The sequence below is a fragment of the Sinocyclocheilus rhinocerous genome, unplaced genomic scaffold (assembly GCF_001515625.1).
Source record: "Sinocyclocheilus rhinocerous isolate Xijiao unplaced genomic scaffold, SAMN03320098_v1.1 scaffold564, whole genome shotgun sequence".
Lineage (NCBI taxonomy): Eukaryota > Metazoa > Chordata > Actinopteri > Cypriniformes > Cyprinidae > Sinocyclocheilus > Sinocyclocheilus rhinocerous.
In genome coordinates, this window is record NW_015645070.1 from 1,464,595 (window position 1) to 1,481,978 (window position 17,384).

General features: G+C 39.2%; 1 protein-coding gene across 1 annotated transcript in view; it reads right to left on the reverse strand.

Annotated features, from left to right (window-relative positions):
• Positions 1 to 2,718: 2,718 nt before the first annotated feature.
• Positions 2,719 to 17,384, reverse strand: part of LOC107705409 (uncharacterized) — a 47,074-nt gene continuing 32,408 nt past the window's right edge. The window contains exons 7-16 of the mRNA XM_016508685.1: positions 17,189 to 17,306; positions 17,007 to 17,068; positions 16,774 to 16,899; positions 16,276 to 16,355; positions 16,008 to 16,154; positions 15,371 to 15,567; positions 13,310 to 13,439; positions 9,397 to 9,581; positions 7,035 to 7,211; positions 2,719 to 4,162 (exon numbers count right to left, since the gene is read on the reverse strand). Of these exons, the coding sequence (XP_016364171.1) occupies positions 4,156 to 4,162; positions 7,035 to 7,211; positions 9,397 to 9,581; positions 13,310 to 13,439; positions 15,371 to 15,567; positions 16,008 to 16,154; positions 16,276 to 16,355; positions 16,774 to 16,899; positions 17,007 to 17,068; positions 17,189 to 17,306 (1,229 nt within the window). The 3' untranslated portion in view covers positions 2,719 to 4,155. The remainder of the gene's footprint in view (positions 4,163 to 7,034; positions 7,212 to 9,396; positions 9,582 to 13,309; positions 13,440 to 15,370; positions 15,568 to 16,007; positions 16,155 to 16,275; positions 16,356 to 16,773; positions 16,900 to 17,006; positions 17,069 to 17,188; positions 17,307 to 17,384) is intronic.

The following is a 17,384-nucleotide window of genomic DNA, read 5'->3' on the forward strand; positions in this document are numbered from 1 at the left end:
AAGCTATGAGAATACTTTTTGTGCGCAAAAGAAAAAAAAATTACGACTTTATTCAACAATTCGTCTCCTCCGCATCACCCTGGTGCCATTTTGGAGAATATCCGCTGGACGTAAACATTCGTATGCTGTTCTGTGTCAGCTGCGTCACACGGACACGCTGTTTCCGTTCAGATCAAATCACAACAACGTAGGAAACAGATCCGGCGTGACGCAGCTGACACAGAACAGAATACGAACGTTTACGTACAGCGGATATTCTCCAAAATGGCACCAGGGTGATGCGGAGGAGACGAATTGTTGAATAAAGTCGCTATTTTTTTTCTTTTGCGCACAAAAAGTATTCTCGTAGTGTAATTTGTGTTCCGAAGATGAACGAAGGTCTTACGGGTTTGAAACGACATGAGGGTGAGTAATTAATGACAGAATTTAAATTTTTGGGTGAACTATCCCTTTAATGGAAGGGGGGGGGCATACTCCCTCAGCCATCCGCATACAAACACTTCTTGGTTCTACACAAATCACATGGGCCATATTGTATAATCATATTGTGGCTTCAAAATGGCAAAATTAACCAAAAGGTAACAATTTTGTGGCACTGTTAATAATGTATGAATGCATTATGTGCATTCAAAATACATATGGCTTAATTTGAGGGGTGGTTGAATAGGCATGACACCTATGACTTCTTTATATTCATGCATTTGGCAGACGCTTTTATTCAAAGCGCCAGCATTCAAGGTTCACATTTCGTTAGTTCTTGCTTTCCGAGAATCAAACCCTTGATCTTGGCGTTGCTAGCGCTAGTTTGAGCTGCAGGAAGGCTTCCTAGTAATTTCGTTATACTCATGTTGATAGAGTTGTGTTAAAGCAGACTGACTGTATGAAAATTTTGCTAATAGTCTGTCAGGTGAGAATTTCCACAGAAAATTTCACAGCTGGATGACCCCAACGTGTTTTACAACTATTATGATTCCATCACCACCCCACAAGTGCTTAGAAACCTATAGGCTACCTGTCAGAACTAGTTTAGGCATTTACAATTCAAACTGTCCAACTTTCCTCGTCGCCTCCTATTTTAATAGATCCTCGCAGCCCACGGCATGTTACTCCTGATTTATTCCTTATTACGAACCATCTTCCTGACCACACGCAAAATGCGAGCTTGGGGTAGATTTCGGCCCTTGGCCCGTCTCCACGTGTTTGAAGAGCATGTGCAGTCCTTGCAGATTGAATCGTGCTCCTGCCTGCCAGCCAGACGGTCCCAGAGAGGCCAGATTTACGTGCTGAAAACTCCCCTCACTAACAGAAAAACTTTGGCTCTGACCCCTGACAATAAGCATACTCCCTGTCTCACCAAGTATGCGGTTCAAATCAATCAACACCGATGTCAAAGACAAACCAGTTCCTTTCAGCTCCATTCTGCTATACTGAGACATGCAGTCAGGGATACATGTGCATCTTGCATTTACATTTAATCATTTAGCAGATGCTTTTATCGAAAGTGACTTTTAAAATGTGAATGAATACAGGTCATTAATATGGATGAATACAGGTCATTAATATTATTAATACTCATTACGCTGGGACTTTTCGCTGTTTGCATCACTCCCGTGAGTCACTGGTGGTTTCAGTGAATTAATTTGTTTGGACACATTGATTTGTTCAGTAAGGAAACAATTCACAATCCTTATGAATGAGTCATTGAATTATTCACTGAAACAATTAATTTAAAAAAAAAGAACCATTCAGTAACAAGACAAGCGACAGTGGGCCTGTCTCAATATCCACACTTGCGGTGTTGTCCACTTGAGAGCATGTGCACATGACAGAAAGTGTGCAAGACTGTCCCAGCTCTGAAAAATGCAAATGCTCAGTGCCCTTAATGCGCACTAAATACACTCTACCTGTAATAAAGCTATAGAGCGGTATTTCAGGCTAAGCGTATCCCATGTATCGTTTATCACATGAATTCAGGAACTCGTGCACCAAAAGCATAAAAGTTTGAGGAAAACTTTCCAGTGTAAGTATATATTAGAATTACTCATAATTTGGTAATAAAGTGCAAAGTGTTGCAGAATTTGTTTGTGCAGAAATGAGTATGTGTATTTTGTAAAACGTTTGCAAAACTGCTTTTATCACTTTATTAGATGCACCACAATTAAATTAAGTTGTATTGTTATGTAAGGACTACTGAAAAGACATTTAGTTTATATTAAAGTACAAAATATAGAAAATCAAAATGTGTAAATAAAGTTTGTTAAAACTTTACTAAATATGTTCCATTGAGTAATCAATAGTTCTACCCACACTTGTGGTGTTCACGCCCACTTGAACACTTGGGTCAAATACAGGAAATGTTTACGTAAGTGGACAAGTGTTCAAGTGCAAAAACCACAAGTGTGGGTATTGGGACAGGCCCAATCTTTATGAGTCATTAATTCATTCAACAGCACTGAATCATTCAGGAAAACAGTATTTATGAGCGAGTAATTGAATTATTCATACAACCGATTCATTCAAAAACTATGATTTAATAAGTAATGCCACTACTGTGTGTTGTTCGGAGACACAATGGTTAATTTTCCTTTGGATATGGTTTTATTAGTTTATTTAATTTTTATGAAAGCAGTCTCACTCTCATTCACTCTTACTCATGCAATGTTACTTATGTAGTAATTTCAAGCTCAAAAGGGAAATATTTATGACGAATTAATGTAATATTGTATATACAGTACAAATCTGTGTAACTGGCCAGCTGTCGATGAAGTGGTAAAACTAGTAATGCTGGTAGGGGTTACAAGGAGTTCCTGTCTATCTCAGACTAACCATAAAGCCTCACTAGGGGGAAAGTCACTGGGTGCCAGAGAAATTTCCTCATAATAGCCAGTAAATGCCAAGTTTGTTTGCATTACATTTCTGTACAGACAGTAATCTACTTTAGTGAATTTTCAACCTACAGACCTTTTATTGGGTCTGCATAGGGATTTGAAGCAGGAAACCAGAGCTAATGCCTACACTAACTTCAAACAAATGCCAGGAGCTCCTTAAATGTCGGGTGGGCAGGAGTGGGGCTCATGTTATGGGGGGCAGATGGGAGAGAGATGAACCTGGAAGTGCTGAGTTCAGAGAGAGAGAGACAGATGTCTGCTTCTGCTTATCTGGAAAGCTGGAGTTGGTCATATCTACAATCCTAAAACAGAACAGACGCCCAGGGGTGTTACTGTACCATTCGAGGGTCAGCCAACAAGCGCAATGCAAGAGTGCACAACTAGAACATCTTCCTCCTGTAAGTACCGTCCAAAAATGCATATAAAACAGCATATGTTGTTAATAACCGACTCCTTTCCATCATCTTTAGTGACCCATTTTGGGCGATAGTCCTGAGTCTATCCAGTGATGTTTGGAGTAAATGGAGACAAGATTGTCACTGCAGGTCATTATGGAACTTGGCAGATATCTAAATGTCCTTGCCTTGAATGACTCATTCGGATGTAAAGAGGGAGTGAAAGGATAGACGGCTAAATTGTGTGTACTTGGATCGATTGGCTGCAGCTGTTTAACTCTGTACACACACCATAAGGTCGATATGCTCTGGGTTTATATTTAAATATCAACTGACACTAACAATACACATCGTATACATTACAAGGATAAACGTGTCCATGTTAAACGATACGTCAGCGGCCCTGTAGACTGAGCTGATATAGTCTTTGAATGCGGTGCACACACATACCAGTCGGTGTCCTCTAGACATATTGCACTGGCTGTTAAGTTAAAGTACAGCCTGCCAGAAAGCCCCGAAAAGCCACAGCCACCCTTACTGTGCTTCAACACCCCCCAAAAAAACAACTCTGAAATGCCGAGCTGCCCCCTCCGTTTGTTAAGCGAAACTTTTTTCCCTCTTAAAGAGGCCAAACTATTTTTACTGGCTTTAGATCCTAACAGAATGCATATAAGGAGGTTTTTGGCCAGAGGGAAGGCAATCCCGAAGAAATGTGCTATACGTCTGCATGTGGCAAATGTTTCTGCTCCATAAACTTTAGCAGCTATGTCTGACAGTCGGTGCGCTGGAGCAATTCCTGCTGTGATGATGGGAATATTCATGCTGTGGCATCCTCGGGTCTTCCATACACAGATGACAGGTCTGGACACATTTCAAGAACTGCAGTGTACGAAAAATGAGAAATAGCACCATTAGCAGAATTCATGTTTGAATGTGCTTGCTTAAACACATATTTAAATAAAAAATAAAAAATAAAAAATGAAACACACTTTATGAATAAATATAAAAAAACAAAACAACAACATACCAATAAGGTTCCATTTGTTAACATTAATTAACCGCATTAGTTAGCATGAATAAATAATGAAAAATACTTCTAAAGCATTTGTTAATTCTAGTTAATGTTAATTTTAACATTTATTAATAGATCTATTATTAATAGATAATATTACTTAATAACTCTGAGCTAACATGAACTAACAATGAACAGTCGTATTATTGTAAAGTGTTAACATATATAATAACATATTTTCGTGTTTTAGTTGAACAGCGCTGTCACTCAGCACAACAATGATTACGTATTTGCATATACTGCAGTATTTACTTAATGCATTACACACAAGAGATTGTTATTTTAGATGGGTTTGTTATCAGATTTGTTTTGCTGTGAGAGAAAACAAAGAAAAGACCCACAGGAATCAGAAACATGTTTTGCCCTCAAGTGATGAGAGAACTGTATTCGCTTTCTTAATATTTAGCAACTGATACAGATATTTAATATCTTTCCCCACAGTTCCTTTTTTATTTCATTTTCTTGCATTTTTGACTCTTGTGCAACTATGGTTTTTGTATTATAAATCAATCATCTCTTCATTATTCTTATGCTTGTTTTTATTTTGGTGCGTTGGTTGTTTTTCTTTATCAAAAAGAAAATAAAGAAAGAGCATTTTTAGGAGACATGTCATGACTGGAGAGGGTGGGGAAGGGCGTAGGCTACTGAGAATCCCACAATGTCTTTCTTTCCTTGCCAGGAGCACTGTTTATGAAAGTGTGTTTGGATTGCCCTCCCTTGTGTGAACAGTTTCTGCAGCTAAATCATATTTTATCTTTATCGTGTTAGCTTTGGATGGACACTTCCTGTTGATTGTTTTATACTTCCCATGGGCCGATTCACCAAAGGCACATTTGTTTGATGACAGATGTGGCGGTTTTGATGAATGTATTAGTTGTACCTTAGATTAGTGTTCATGCGACATTCTGTACATTTCAGTTGCCTGTGAGAAAAACACTGTGAACACAGTCTGAACAATGGCAAATGAATCACGCACTGTACTTGAACACACTTACACAGAGTGTAATTCACTTCCACTATGTCAGTAATAGTATGATTTCTTTCCTCGAGACTTTCTTCAACTCCCACAGTTAGATTCACATGACCACATAATTCCACCACAAAGGTCAAGAGGTCATGGGTCAGGTCACCTTCCTCCATTTGCGGGTCCCACATGCCAGCTAGAATGCCCAGTCTCTTATTAATAGGCTTACAATGAAACCCACAAGGTTCAACCACAAGATCGGATACACGGGGTCCACAGAGGCATTAAGATGCGGGGCTAAACCAGCACATCTGTCACACTTTAGTGTGTGTGTGTGTGTGTGGCTCTCCTTTAACACTGATTTTTCATTAAATCTATTAGAAACTACAAAAATGTCAGGTCAGGGTATGTAACTAAAAGACTGCATCCTTCCTGACAGAATATTCCATACCTGAACACAATTCCAAGCGAGAAGTGGGAAAACATATAATAATGTATGGTTGTTGCTTGCATGTTTTCACATATTGTAAAAAACTTTCACCAGTCCTCTTCATGAAGCTCATAATTTACAAATGAAGAGTTTATTTGCAAAAACAGATAACTCCGTTTTTGAACATTTTCAAAAATCACGTTTTTTATTGTTATCTTGTTTTTATTGTGTTTTATTGTGTTAGTTAGCTGTATTTTTTAGTTATTTTTTAACCTAATCAAAATAACCCAACTGCAGTTTGATTGAGATTATTTGGAATGCACAATGAAAAAACATGATTTTTGAAAACTGTTAAAAAGGGAGTTATCTGTTTTTGCAAATGAACTCTTCAAATTCAGTAACAACTTAGAATAGGGACCAATTCACTATTAACTAGTTGCTTATTAGCATGTCTATTATTAACATAATTGGCTGTTTATTAGTACTTATGAAGCACAAATTCTGCATGGCCATATTCTACATCCCCAACCCACCCAATACCTAAACTTAACAACTACCCTACTAACTATTAATGATCAGCAAATTAGGAGTTTATTAAGGCAAAAGTTATAGTTAATGGTTTGTTAATAGTGAGAACCTTAAAATAAAGTGTGACCACAAATTCATATAAAAATCCTTTAACATCCTCTTAATACAAGTAAGTGGTTAGTACTTTCACTACATCACTTCATGACGCTCCTTGAGTCAATCTTTGACATGAGGCACTGTCATGGAAATAAATATTTACCCATTAAAAAAAAAGTTTAGCTTTGATATCTGTATTTTCATTAATGTCAGTCTTACAGGAAGTTTCCTTGCCTCCTATTTCACCACAGCTGCTTTTTCAAAAAGTGCACAAAGTGAAAGTTATGACATTGATTTATTTTGCCAACTTGACCTTCATGGTTGAATGCAATTTAGAATTCAAAATGCCTTTTTCCCATGCAATTGCCATTTCTATGAGCAGTTTTTGACTGACCCACCCATTAATTGAGACTATGGCTATTACATTTGTATCAACCCAAAAACATGAAGTCATACCTACCCAATAATGAAACTGCCCTGAAATGACCCAGAGAATGTAATGCAGGGTGAACATATAACCCTCTTCTCTTACAAGACAAATGTCATTAAGGTAATAAGTGGGATAAAACATAAGATATGACCAAGTCAGGTGTGTCTGAGTGTGTTCCTCAAGTAAGACAGGAAAGAAAGTATTAATCTGGACATTGTTTAGTTGGTTTACATTGCTTGATGTTTCTGCAGCATTTGTCTGTCTGAAGTGGGGGCAGATGGGTCTTCCTGTGGAAGTTCTTGGGCCAGCTGGCGAAGAACAACGATGTGGGCAGTGTGTGTCTTAAGCATCGACTCCAACTCATCCTCACTGCTCCCCAAGACGTTCACTCCGTTAACCTCCACCAGCCTGAAACAGACATCCACATTCTCAGAACAACAACACTGACGGCAGTGCTAACGGGCACCATGTACCTATTTCATAAAGGGATCATTGGGTACTATCACTTTTTTACCAAATTAGCAGATTCTTAACAAAAGTATCAAAAGTTATACAGTTTTTGATAAAGGAAGAACACAAAATCCAAATCTTGACAGCTTTGACATCTTGATAGGTCAGTTTTAAAGACATGAAACGCACACACATACATACATCAATATATATTTTATATGTGTGTGTGTATCATATATATATATATATATATATATATACAGTGGGTACGGAAAGTATTCAGACCCCCTTAAATTTTTATTTTTACACACAGTACCCCCATTTTCAGGGGCTCAAATGTAATTGGACAAATAAATATAATCATAAATAAAATTTTCATTTTTTAAAATTTTGTTGAGAATCCTTTGCAGGCAATGACTGCCTTAAGTCTGGAACTCATGGACATCACCAGAGATTGGGTTTCCTCCTTTGTGACGCTTTGCCAGGTCTTTACGGCAGGTGACTTCAGTTGTTGCTTGTTTGTGGGTCTTTCTGCCTTTAGTTTTGTCTTCAGAAAGTGAAATGCATGCTCAATCGGGTTGAGATCAGGAGATTGACTTGGCCATTGCAGAATATTCCACTTTTTTCCTTCAAAAACTCCTGGGTTGCTTTTGCTGTATGTTTTGGGTCATCGTCCATTTGTACTATGAAGCGCTCTGTATTTACTCTCGTGAAGTCTTGATTGTAGACTTTGACAGCGACACGTCTACCTCCTGGAGAGTGTTCTTCACTTGGCTGGATGTTGTGAAAGGGATCCTCCGATCATCCACCACTGTTGTCCTCCGTGGATGTCCAAGCCTTTTTATGTTGCTGAGCTCACTAGTGCATTATTTTTCTCTCAGAATGTACCAAACTGTTGATTTGGCCACTCCTAATGTTCCTGCTATCTCTCTAATGGATTTGTTTTGTTTTTGAAGCCTAACAATTGTTTCACTTGCATGAGAGCTCCTTTGACCGCATGAAGTGGGTTCAGAGCAACAGCTTTCGGATGCAAATGTCACACTTAGAATCAACTCCAGGCATTTTACCTGCTTAACTGATGTAGAAATAATGAAAGACTAGCCCACATCTGTCCATGAAACAGCTTTTGAGTTGTAATTCTTTAAACTTTTCTCCAATTTTGATGAGAATACCCTCAAATTAAAGCTCAAAGTGTGCACTTTAAGTCCATATTGATTATATAACTGTTACTTGAATATGTTTTGGTCAGCAGCTAAAATAATAAAAATTGTGCCTCTGTCCAAATATATATGGAACTGACTGTATCTATATATGGAAGCAGCATTGGTGAAAAATAATTAAGGGGTAAAAAAAATCTTGGATCACATGAAAAAATATTTTTAAGCCTGTTAAATTTTTTGCATTCATTAGCTTTCATTTAATGCGATGTGTTTCTGAAAATAGGAAAATGACTTTTGCCTTTTTATTTGTTCACTGACTGTGAAAAGAGTTTTGCCAGAGGATTCTTATGTTTTGCCCCTCCCTTCCTCTGTTCCTCATCCAATACTTAATTGTGTTTATGTACATGTGTTTGCATGTATATAGTTATGCGTTCTGTAAAAAAACTAGCTCACAAATGGAATATGTAAACTGCATGGCCATGTATTATTCATGTTTTTATCTGTTCCTTGTACGTAGTCGTCCAAGTTTTACATTTCAGTGTTTTCCTGTTATGCTCCCTGTCTCCTACAAATTTCCATAGCAACAGAGGGAAAAAAAACAAAAGCTGATGGAACCTCTGTGATCCTCTCTGTTCTTAAAGGCTGGAAAATTTGGGATGTCCCTTGGCATGTTTTATGAAAGGCCGATTAGAGGCTTAATTCATCAAAACATCTACTGCACTAAAATGACCTCTTTGATCTCACATTCTTTCACATTTCAGTTGTTTTTAAGACTATGACCCAAAGGTTATGGTTGGTGGAAAGAATAGATCACCCAAAAATGGTGTTCCAGTTTTCATTTTTGGGTGAATTGTTCCTTTAAAGGTTTCTGTAACATTTTGGTGCAGGTAAAGAAAAGCTTGAAAACATGCTAAAAAGATTAATAATATAGTTTTAAACATTCATTAAAAGATGTTTTTTTAATCAATTGTGCTGACAATTACCTGTCATTCAGGCAGAGATTAGCACCCTCACTATGTACCACCATCAGACCCTGGCCCTCTACCCAGTGCGCAGAGAAACCGTAATGACCGCCTGGGTCTGCTTTCACTTGGGTGGCCACCAGCATGACAGGAGACTGCAAAGAGACCAGCTGAGTCAGAGTAGGGCTCTTCCTCTCGGCTTTCTCCTGCAGGAAAAGAAAAAAAAACTGTTGAACAAGCATCAAAAGCAGTGAATAGCTGGCGGCACTGCTCTCATTTTATAGTAACAGAAGTGGAGAGCCAAAGGATCTGTCCTTGAAACAACACTTTTAAAAGTGTGAAGTGTTAAAGCTGACAGCCTCCATCGTCTGACTGCTGTAGAGAAAACGAGCTTCATTATTTGTGGAGTAAGCGGATTTAAAATTAAGTTGTCATCACACATACTAATGGCGTGTGAATTAGGAGAGAACATTCCATAAATTGAAAAAAAAAATGGGTGTAGAAATAATTTCCAGTCAAAAATTGCTAGCAAATTTCACAAACAATTACAAAAGTAAACACATTGAATTTAATGTGAAATAGAACATTTTTCATTTCTTGTAAAATATACTCATACGTACAACTTCAAAAATTATGTTTACAGTGTACTCATTAAACTCTTTTTTGTATTATTTTCGGACCTTTTTTCAGACTTACAGTATCTTTCTTATAAGGCATACGTAAGTATTATAAGTAACAATTCTTATAAGGCATAAAACAGGTCAAATGTAATATATTTAAAATACAGTATAAATGTATATACAAAATGAGCTGGTCACTGAAGGGGCCAAAACGTGTCATGACTCATGATGACTAATGAGTCCATCACTGGTAAACATGCAGGATCACATAAACCCACACCCCCAAACCAATAGCTGAGACAGAGACTGAATACAGGAAATGAGTGAAAAGATAGATGGAGAGTGATCAAGTTTCTCTGAACATGCAGCAGAAAGCCGAGGTGAGGGCTCGAGTCTCCTAGCGTGTGAAAGCCCTGTGGCCAAGGCTACTGAGCCTCTCCCCAGACAGGGGCACCAGACGGCTCGCTCACACAGGAAACCCCCCTGCAGAAATCCTTAGGAACCCTTATCACCCCACTGTTTGGATTCCCTAGGGCAGGCCACATAGCTCGGGCCTCGCTCATTTATTTAAGAGAAGTAGCAAAAGGGCAGGTACTTGGTCAACTTTAATTTGCTCGTATTATCATCCTGTGAGGTGAGGGAATAGCTACTGGCCACAGAGCAAACAGAAACAAGAGCAAGCTGAACAATGGAAATACAGAATATAACTTGGCAACTGTCTTTTAAACCGTAGAGGATTGGGAGGTGCTGCGCGAAGAACAATCGGTTGAGAAACGGGCACACCTTCAGAAATCCCCTAACTCTTATGAGATGGGAGAGGAAGCCGTGCCAAGCCCCGGATTGTAGGATTGTGTTTCGCATGAGACTGAATACAGGAAATGAGTGAAAAGATAGATGCAGAGTGATCAGATTTCTCTGAACATGCAGTAGAAAGCCGAGGTGAGGGCTCGAGTCTCCTAGCGTGTGAAAGCCCTGTGGCCAAGGCTACTGAGCCTCTCCCCAGACAGGGGCACCAGACGGCTCGCTCACACAGGAAACCCCCCTGCAGAAATCCTTAGGAACCCTTATCACCCCACTGTTTGGATTCCCTAGGGCAGGCCACATAGCTCGGGCCTCGCTCAATTATTTAAGAGAAGTAGCAAAAGGGCAGGTACTTGGTCAACTTTAATTTGCTCGTATTATCATCCTGTGAGGTGAGGGAATAGCTACTGGCCACAGAGCAAACAGAAACAAGAGCAAGCTGAACAATGGAAATACAGAATATAACTTGGCAACTGTCTTTTAAACCGTAGAGGATTGGGAGGTGCTGCGCGAAGAACAATCGGTTGAGAAACGGGCACACCTTCAGAAATCCCCTAACTCTTATGAGATGGGAGAGGAAGCCGTGCCAAGCCCCGGATTGTAGGATTGTGTTTCGCATGAGAAAGGCTTCCGGACTCGGTTAGAAAAGCGTGGCTGGTATTAATGATATAAGTGAGGCACTGTCAGTTACAATAACGGATTCGCAGGGTGTAGTGTTGCATGCAGTAAAATGGCAACCCCAAGATGGACTATAAATCCCTAAGAGAGCCAAATGCTGCCACAACTATTAGCCACTGGGCCCTTAGCCACCAGTGCAGCTCAACACGGTAACCGCCAAGACATCGGGAAGAGGGAACAATCAAAGTGAGCCCAACTACTGGGAGCTCTCGAGTCTCGACCACCTTTCCCATGAGAATAGTGAAACCTAATCCGAGTCTGCAACCACGACTGAATCTCTGGCCTGAAGGCCAGTGTATTGCAATTGAAATAAAAAAGAGAAGATTAGAAAAGGTTTGGGCCATATTATTTAGAGGGGTTTTCCCCTAAATCCCTGTATTTTAGTTTGAGACCCCACGTTTGCTGCTACGTTACTTTTCGCTCTATTTCAACAACTCCTCCCCGCCTTCTTCCTGTCTTTTCTGATGCACTGCAGTCGCGACGGATTGCGGAGATTAGAGGCGATGATAAAATATTTCCTTATTGTCAGATAATCTAGGGAAAATAAATGGCAGCCTGCTCCTTATTAGGGCCTAGGCTTGTATTAGTTCCCAGACTGCTCTGTGTCCTGACCTGCGCCTTTCCCCTGATTAGGTCATATGATAAACATTAGCGCCACTGCCTCTTTCCCACCAGCTCAGCACCTAAAGACTGTGGCCTGAGGGCGGCAACGTGACACGCTCTTTTCTTGCAAAGCCCCGGTCGGCATGTGTCCTTTCATGGCACCTCGTTAGGTCTCTACCGATGAGATGAAAGAGCCGCTTTTAGAGGACGGAGGTGGGAAAGAATCACAGGTACGGCCACGACATGGATAGTTTTACACTAGCATTTCATGTCATCCTGGCTTTTGAAAAATGAGTGGCGTTGGTGCCAATGACTCAATGTTGTGGTGACTATCATTGTGAAATGACAATCAATTTGCTTCCCATGTAGATTTGTTTAAAAAGTTTGAAAGATGGCAAAAGGAAAAACAGAGGTAACTTATATAATCTGACTTATACTCATGTCGATTAACTGTGTTCATTTTCCCCCAAAATGTTTTTGTATGTCCAACAAAGTGCTTGCATACTGGGAAAAGCCAAGACTGTAATGCTCACATTAGTACCATATGTTCAGCCTCATTAAAATGTGGTCTAAAATAATAACTACTGGCCTGCGTTCACATGTCAGCACTATATCATTTCATACTGCACCAGGAAACTCTGAAAACCTTGAGAAAATAGATCGGGGGTTCCAGTCTCACCTTGGCCTGCATCTTCTCCAGAACTTCACGTAGGTGAGCCACCTGTCGATTGAGGTGGACTAGTGTGATCTCGTCTTTAAACACCTGGCAGTTTAGCCTCATCTTCTCCAGAAGTCGGACCTCTGACGGCCTAAGGAGTAAACAAACACAAGTTGCTCCCTTGAGCTCTCTTAAAGGAATAGTTCCCCTAAAAATGTCAATTCTGTCAGGACCACTATCGTCAATATAACTTACGATTAGCATACATTTTAGGTTGGGGGAATGGTTCTGTTCTGGGCAAACACTCCCTGCCCATCCATGCAGCCTAGCAGGGAGAGCAGAATACCCCCCCTAGGGTAACAGTACAGAACCAACATCAATGATAAATGTAGCAGATACCATTAATGTTCTACGTGATTATTTTAACAACATGATTCAGTGGTCTGACTCAATGAAAATGTGGTCTAAAATAATAACTACTGGCCTGCGTTCACATGTCAGCACTATATCATTTCATACTGCACCAGGAAACTCTGAAAACCTTGAGAAAATAGATCGGGGGTTCCAGTCTCACCTTGGCCTGCATCTTCTCCAGAACTTCACGTAGGTGAGCCACCTGTCGATTGAGGTGGACTAGTGTGATCTCGTCTTTAAACACCTGGCAGTTTAGCCTCATCTTCTCCAGAAGTCGGACCTCTGACGGCCTAAGGAGTAAACAAACACAAGTTGCTCCCTTGAGCTCTCTTAAAGGAATAGTTCCCCTAAAAATGTCAATTCTGTCAGGACCACTATCGTCAATATAACTTACGATTAGCATACATTTTAGGTTGGGGGAATGGTTCTGTTCTGGGCAAACACTCCCTGCCCATCCATGCAGCCTAGCAGGGAGAGCAGAATACCCCCCCTAGGGTAACAGTACAGAACCAACATCAATGATAAATGTAGCAGATACCATTAATGTTCTACGTGATTATTTTAACAACATGATTCAGTGGTCTGACTCAATTATATATTCACTGCCAAGTCCTGACTGGACGAGAGGAGGAGCTGGGGATGGAGGTGGGTGATTAGTTCCTGAGCGAAGCGAAGCGATAGCTGCTGAATAATGACTGAAGGGACCTTATGAAGGGAATTATGATTGGTGTCGTGATCCTATAGGTAGACGTGGATCAGCTGAGTATGCGAGCTTGACTAACATGGCCTGCCAGAACTATTGCTACTCTCCATTTCTGAGAATTTTTATCCCCATATTGACTTAAATTTTGGTCTGTTCTTCCCACAAAGCTACTGTACGGCTTCAGAAGACTTGGAATATAGCGCACAAGTTATATGAACCAGTTTTATGACACGTTTATTGTTTCAAGCAGTTTGGACCTTGAAAGTCCCTCTTTACATACAAAAGATTTTTCAATATTTTCCTAAATATTAACCTCTTATATTCAGAAAACAAAAAGCCATAAGGGTTTGGAACAACATGGGAGTAAATTATGACTGAATTTTTATTTTTAGAGAACTATTCCTGTAAGCTTTGTCTTGGATTAGGAAGCTCATCTGAACAGACTTCCAATGTTCTGTCACTTTATATCAAAGATTAGGCTTTTTTATTATTCTGCGGCTCGATCTTAAATAAATGTAAGCGGTCTAAGCCTCTCATGTTCTAAGACCCAAATATCTTAGATTAATGTCACCCAAAAACCCTGAAACTTGAAAGATTTGTTTGCATTTTGCTGGGGAAATGGTCAAGCACTTGAAGGACATAACGTAACAAAAAACAATAAGCCTTCAACTTAAATGGCTTATCAGGTAATTAATGAGGACTTGGACATATTGATTCATGATGGTATTTTCTCACACCCTTATCCATTCCTGCTTTCAATCTGTTCAGCTCGAAAAGATGTCAGAATAAATCAAAGGCCGTAATGCTGAGAAAAAGCAGGAAACTACTAGGTGAGACCCACATCGGCTTTTTCCTCAAACACCCTCTCTTTATTTGCACACCTCATAAATTAAACAGGTACGGATTCCCATTTTGCAAAGGTAACTGCTTTCATATGATAAGGCTGGTCCTTAAAAAATTCAGCTTTTGTGTTCCATTTTTAAAAAATAATCATGAAACATCGTAACGGTGAGTAAATAATGACAAAATTGTCATTTTGAGGCAAACTATTCCTTTAAACATCGTCAGAACCATGAATATGTTAAGAAATGACATTAAACATTGGCATGATGGGTCCAATCATAAGGTGGATTTGGGAGCAGCTTTCTCAGCACTTCAGGAAATTAGGAAAGATTTGTGGACTACCCATTACCCTCATCCAAATGACCTTCAGCACTGACGCCACAGAAAAATAAACTGTAAACAGAGCATTAAAAATCACAGGATTTACTGTACACTCTCTACAAGTAAATTACACTAAGGGCATCCAAAACCAGCTCTGATCATCAGTTCTTCCAGCCTCTCCTTCTGGAAGACGGAACACATCATTATCCATAAAGACCAATGCATTGATGAACAGTTCCTATCCCTTTTCCTGTTCCCTGTGATAATCCCATATAATTACCCAACGGCTTTGTATTAACCTCCAGAACATTCTATTCTGATTTATTCTATTCTATGGTAAGAGCATATACTTACTTATTCTTCTGCACTGGTGCAGTGTTAAGATTGTCCCTGAGTGTTTGGAGGCTCTGTCTTTTCCTCTGCAGATTGTCCTGGGTCTCACTGAGAAGCCTCTTCACTTCAAAGCTGTCTGTTTGCACTGCATCCATCTCCCCCTCCATCTTCTTCAGCTCTGAACAGAAGGCTACCAGACCATGGTAAAGCTCCTGAACCTGGTTATCATACAGACACAGATCAGCTAAAAGCAATAGTGGAAAACAGTTAGATGTCAAATTTTTTCCCTTAGGGTAGGTTTATTTTTACAAGTCTATTTCTGCGTAAGAACATACCTCTAAATTTCGGCTACAAAAAAGCTATTGAACATTTCCACTGCCCAGGAAAAAAAAGATGCGGTTCATTGAATACACACAGACCCTGTGATGACATGCTCCAAAACTAGACACAATTCTAAAATATTCGTTTTATGACAAAATTCACAAAAATTGTTCTTATTTAAGAGGGTTTTGAATAAGAAACCAAGAAGAAATCCATTACTAGAGAAAAAAGGATTAGCATAATTGGAGTTTTAACTCAAAAAACCTATAGTTCCCTGTGTGACAACCAGCCCCAGTGTTTATTTACAATGGTGAAACAGAAGACAGGATGCATTTACTTGTATGATGACGTTTTGAAGGGAGGCCACCTGTTGATTTAGCTCTTGAATCTTCCCAGTGTTGTTTAGCAGAATTTTTCTCTGAATATTGTCAGTGGTACAAATAATGTTGTTATCTGATGAATAAGAACCCGCTTTCTGTGTTTCCTACAAGTTTTGAGAGGCAAAAGTTTAATCTTAAATTAAATACGTTTATCTCCTAAGACAGTTATGTTTGTGTTTTTTTACTACATTGAAATACTCAGCTAAAACATGCAATTCTGTCTACCTTCCTATATAAGTGAAGCTCCATTAGTCTCGTCTCTGAGCCAGGCAAATCTCCAATCTGCTGCTCAGGGGAGAACTCATCTGAAAAACATGGAAAAATAGAGACGGTATGTAAAAGTAAATTCACTGTGTAAATTCCAGAGCACTTACAAGCCACAAGCCATATATGATTCTCTCCAAACGCAAGACTAAATGGCTGATCTTTTCCAAAGAAGACAAATGAAAAAGCCCTAAAAATAATACAATAAATTTAGCGTTAGTCAGATTGAACTGATAAATGTTTAATACATACTCTACAAGGATTTTATGTGTATATGTGTGTCTTTGCATTATCCCAAAGGACACACTAATGAACATGCTAGGCAAATATCCATCATTATTTTATAATCTGCTTTACTGTAATTAATATACAAGTATTCGATTTTACATGATTCTTATACAAAGACATATGCACATACAGTAGATATTTTACTCCTTTTTGCTTTTTTATATACAAAACCTTCACTGCTTTTCAGGTTGAAGTGATCTTTGTCTTCATTAATTCCCAGCATCCTCAGACAGGACTCCACCACTTTTCCCACACTTGTCTCTTTGGGTGTCCTTAAATGAACTGTTCGATCTGAGGCTAAATCAAAATAGACAGATACAGGCGTTTGTAAAACTTTAAAATTAATTTTAAAAATGATATGCTGAAATGTTACATGGAACAAAATCACATGGACAGAATTTTACCATTGACTGTAATTTCAATGAGATGCGAGTTCTTGTGAAATCTTGCATTTTGTTCTTTCGGTCTGTGAGAGAGAACAGGGTACATATTCAGGTCAACCTGTAAATACTGTTATGAAAATGTCATTTTGGAAATGATTTGTGATTATGCAGTGTTTTACATTCTATATAAAAGGACGATCTACCTGAATTTGAATGAACATCGGTTCATGTTGATGCTGCCAACTTGAGGAGAAGATTTTGACTTGGTCATGGAAACCAAAGCTGCTGTGAATTTCTCAACATTGTGTGGACCAAATCTTTCTTTTGGGGGAAAGAAAACAAGTTCGTTACCAGAAGTTTGCAGACAAAGTACTTAGATGTGGACTCAAACAGTTCATG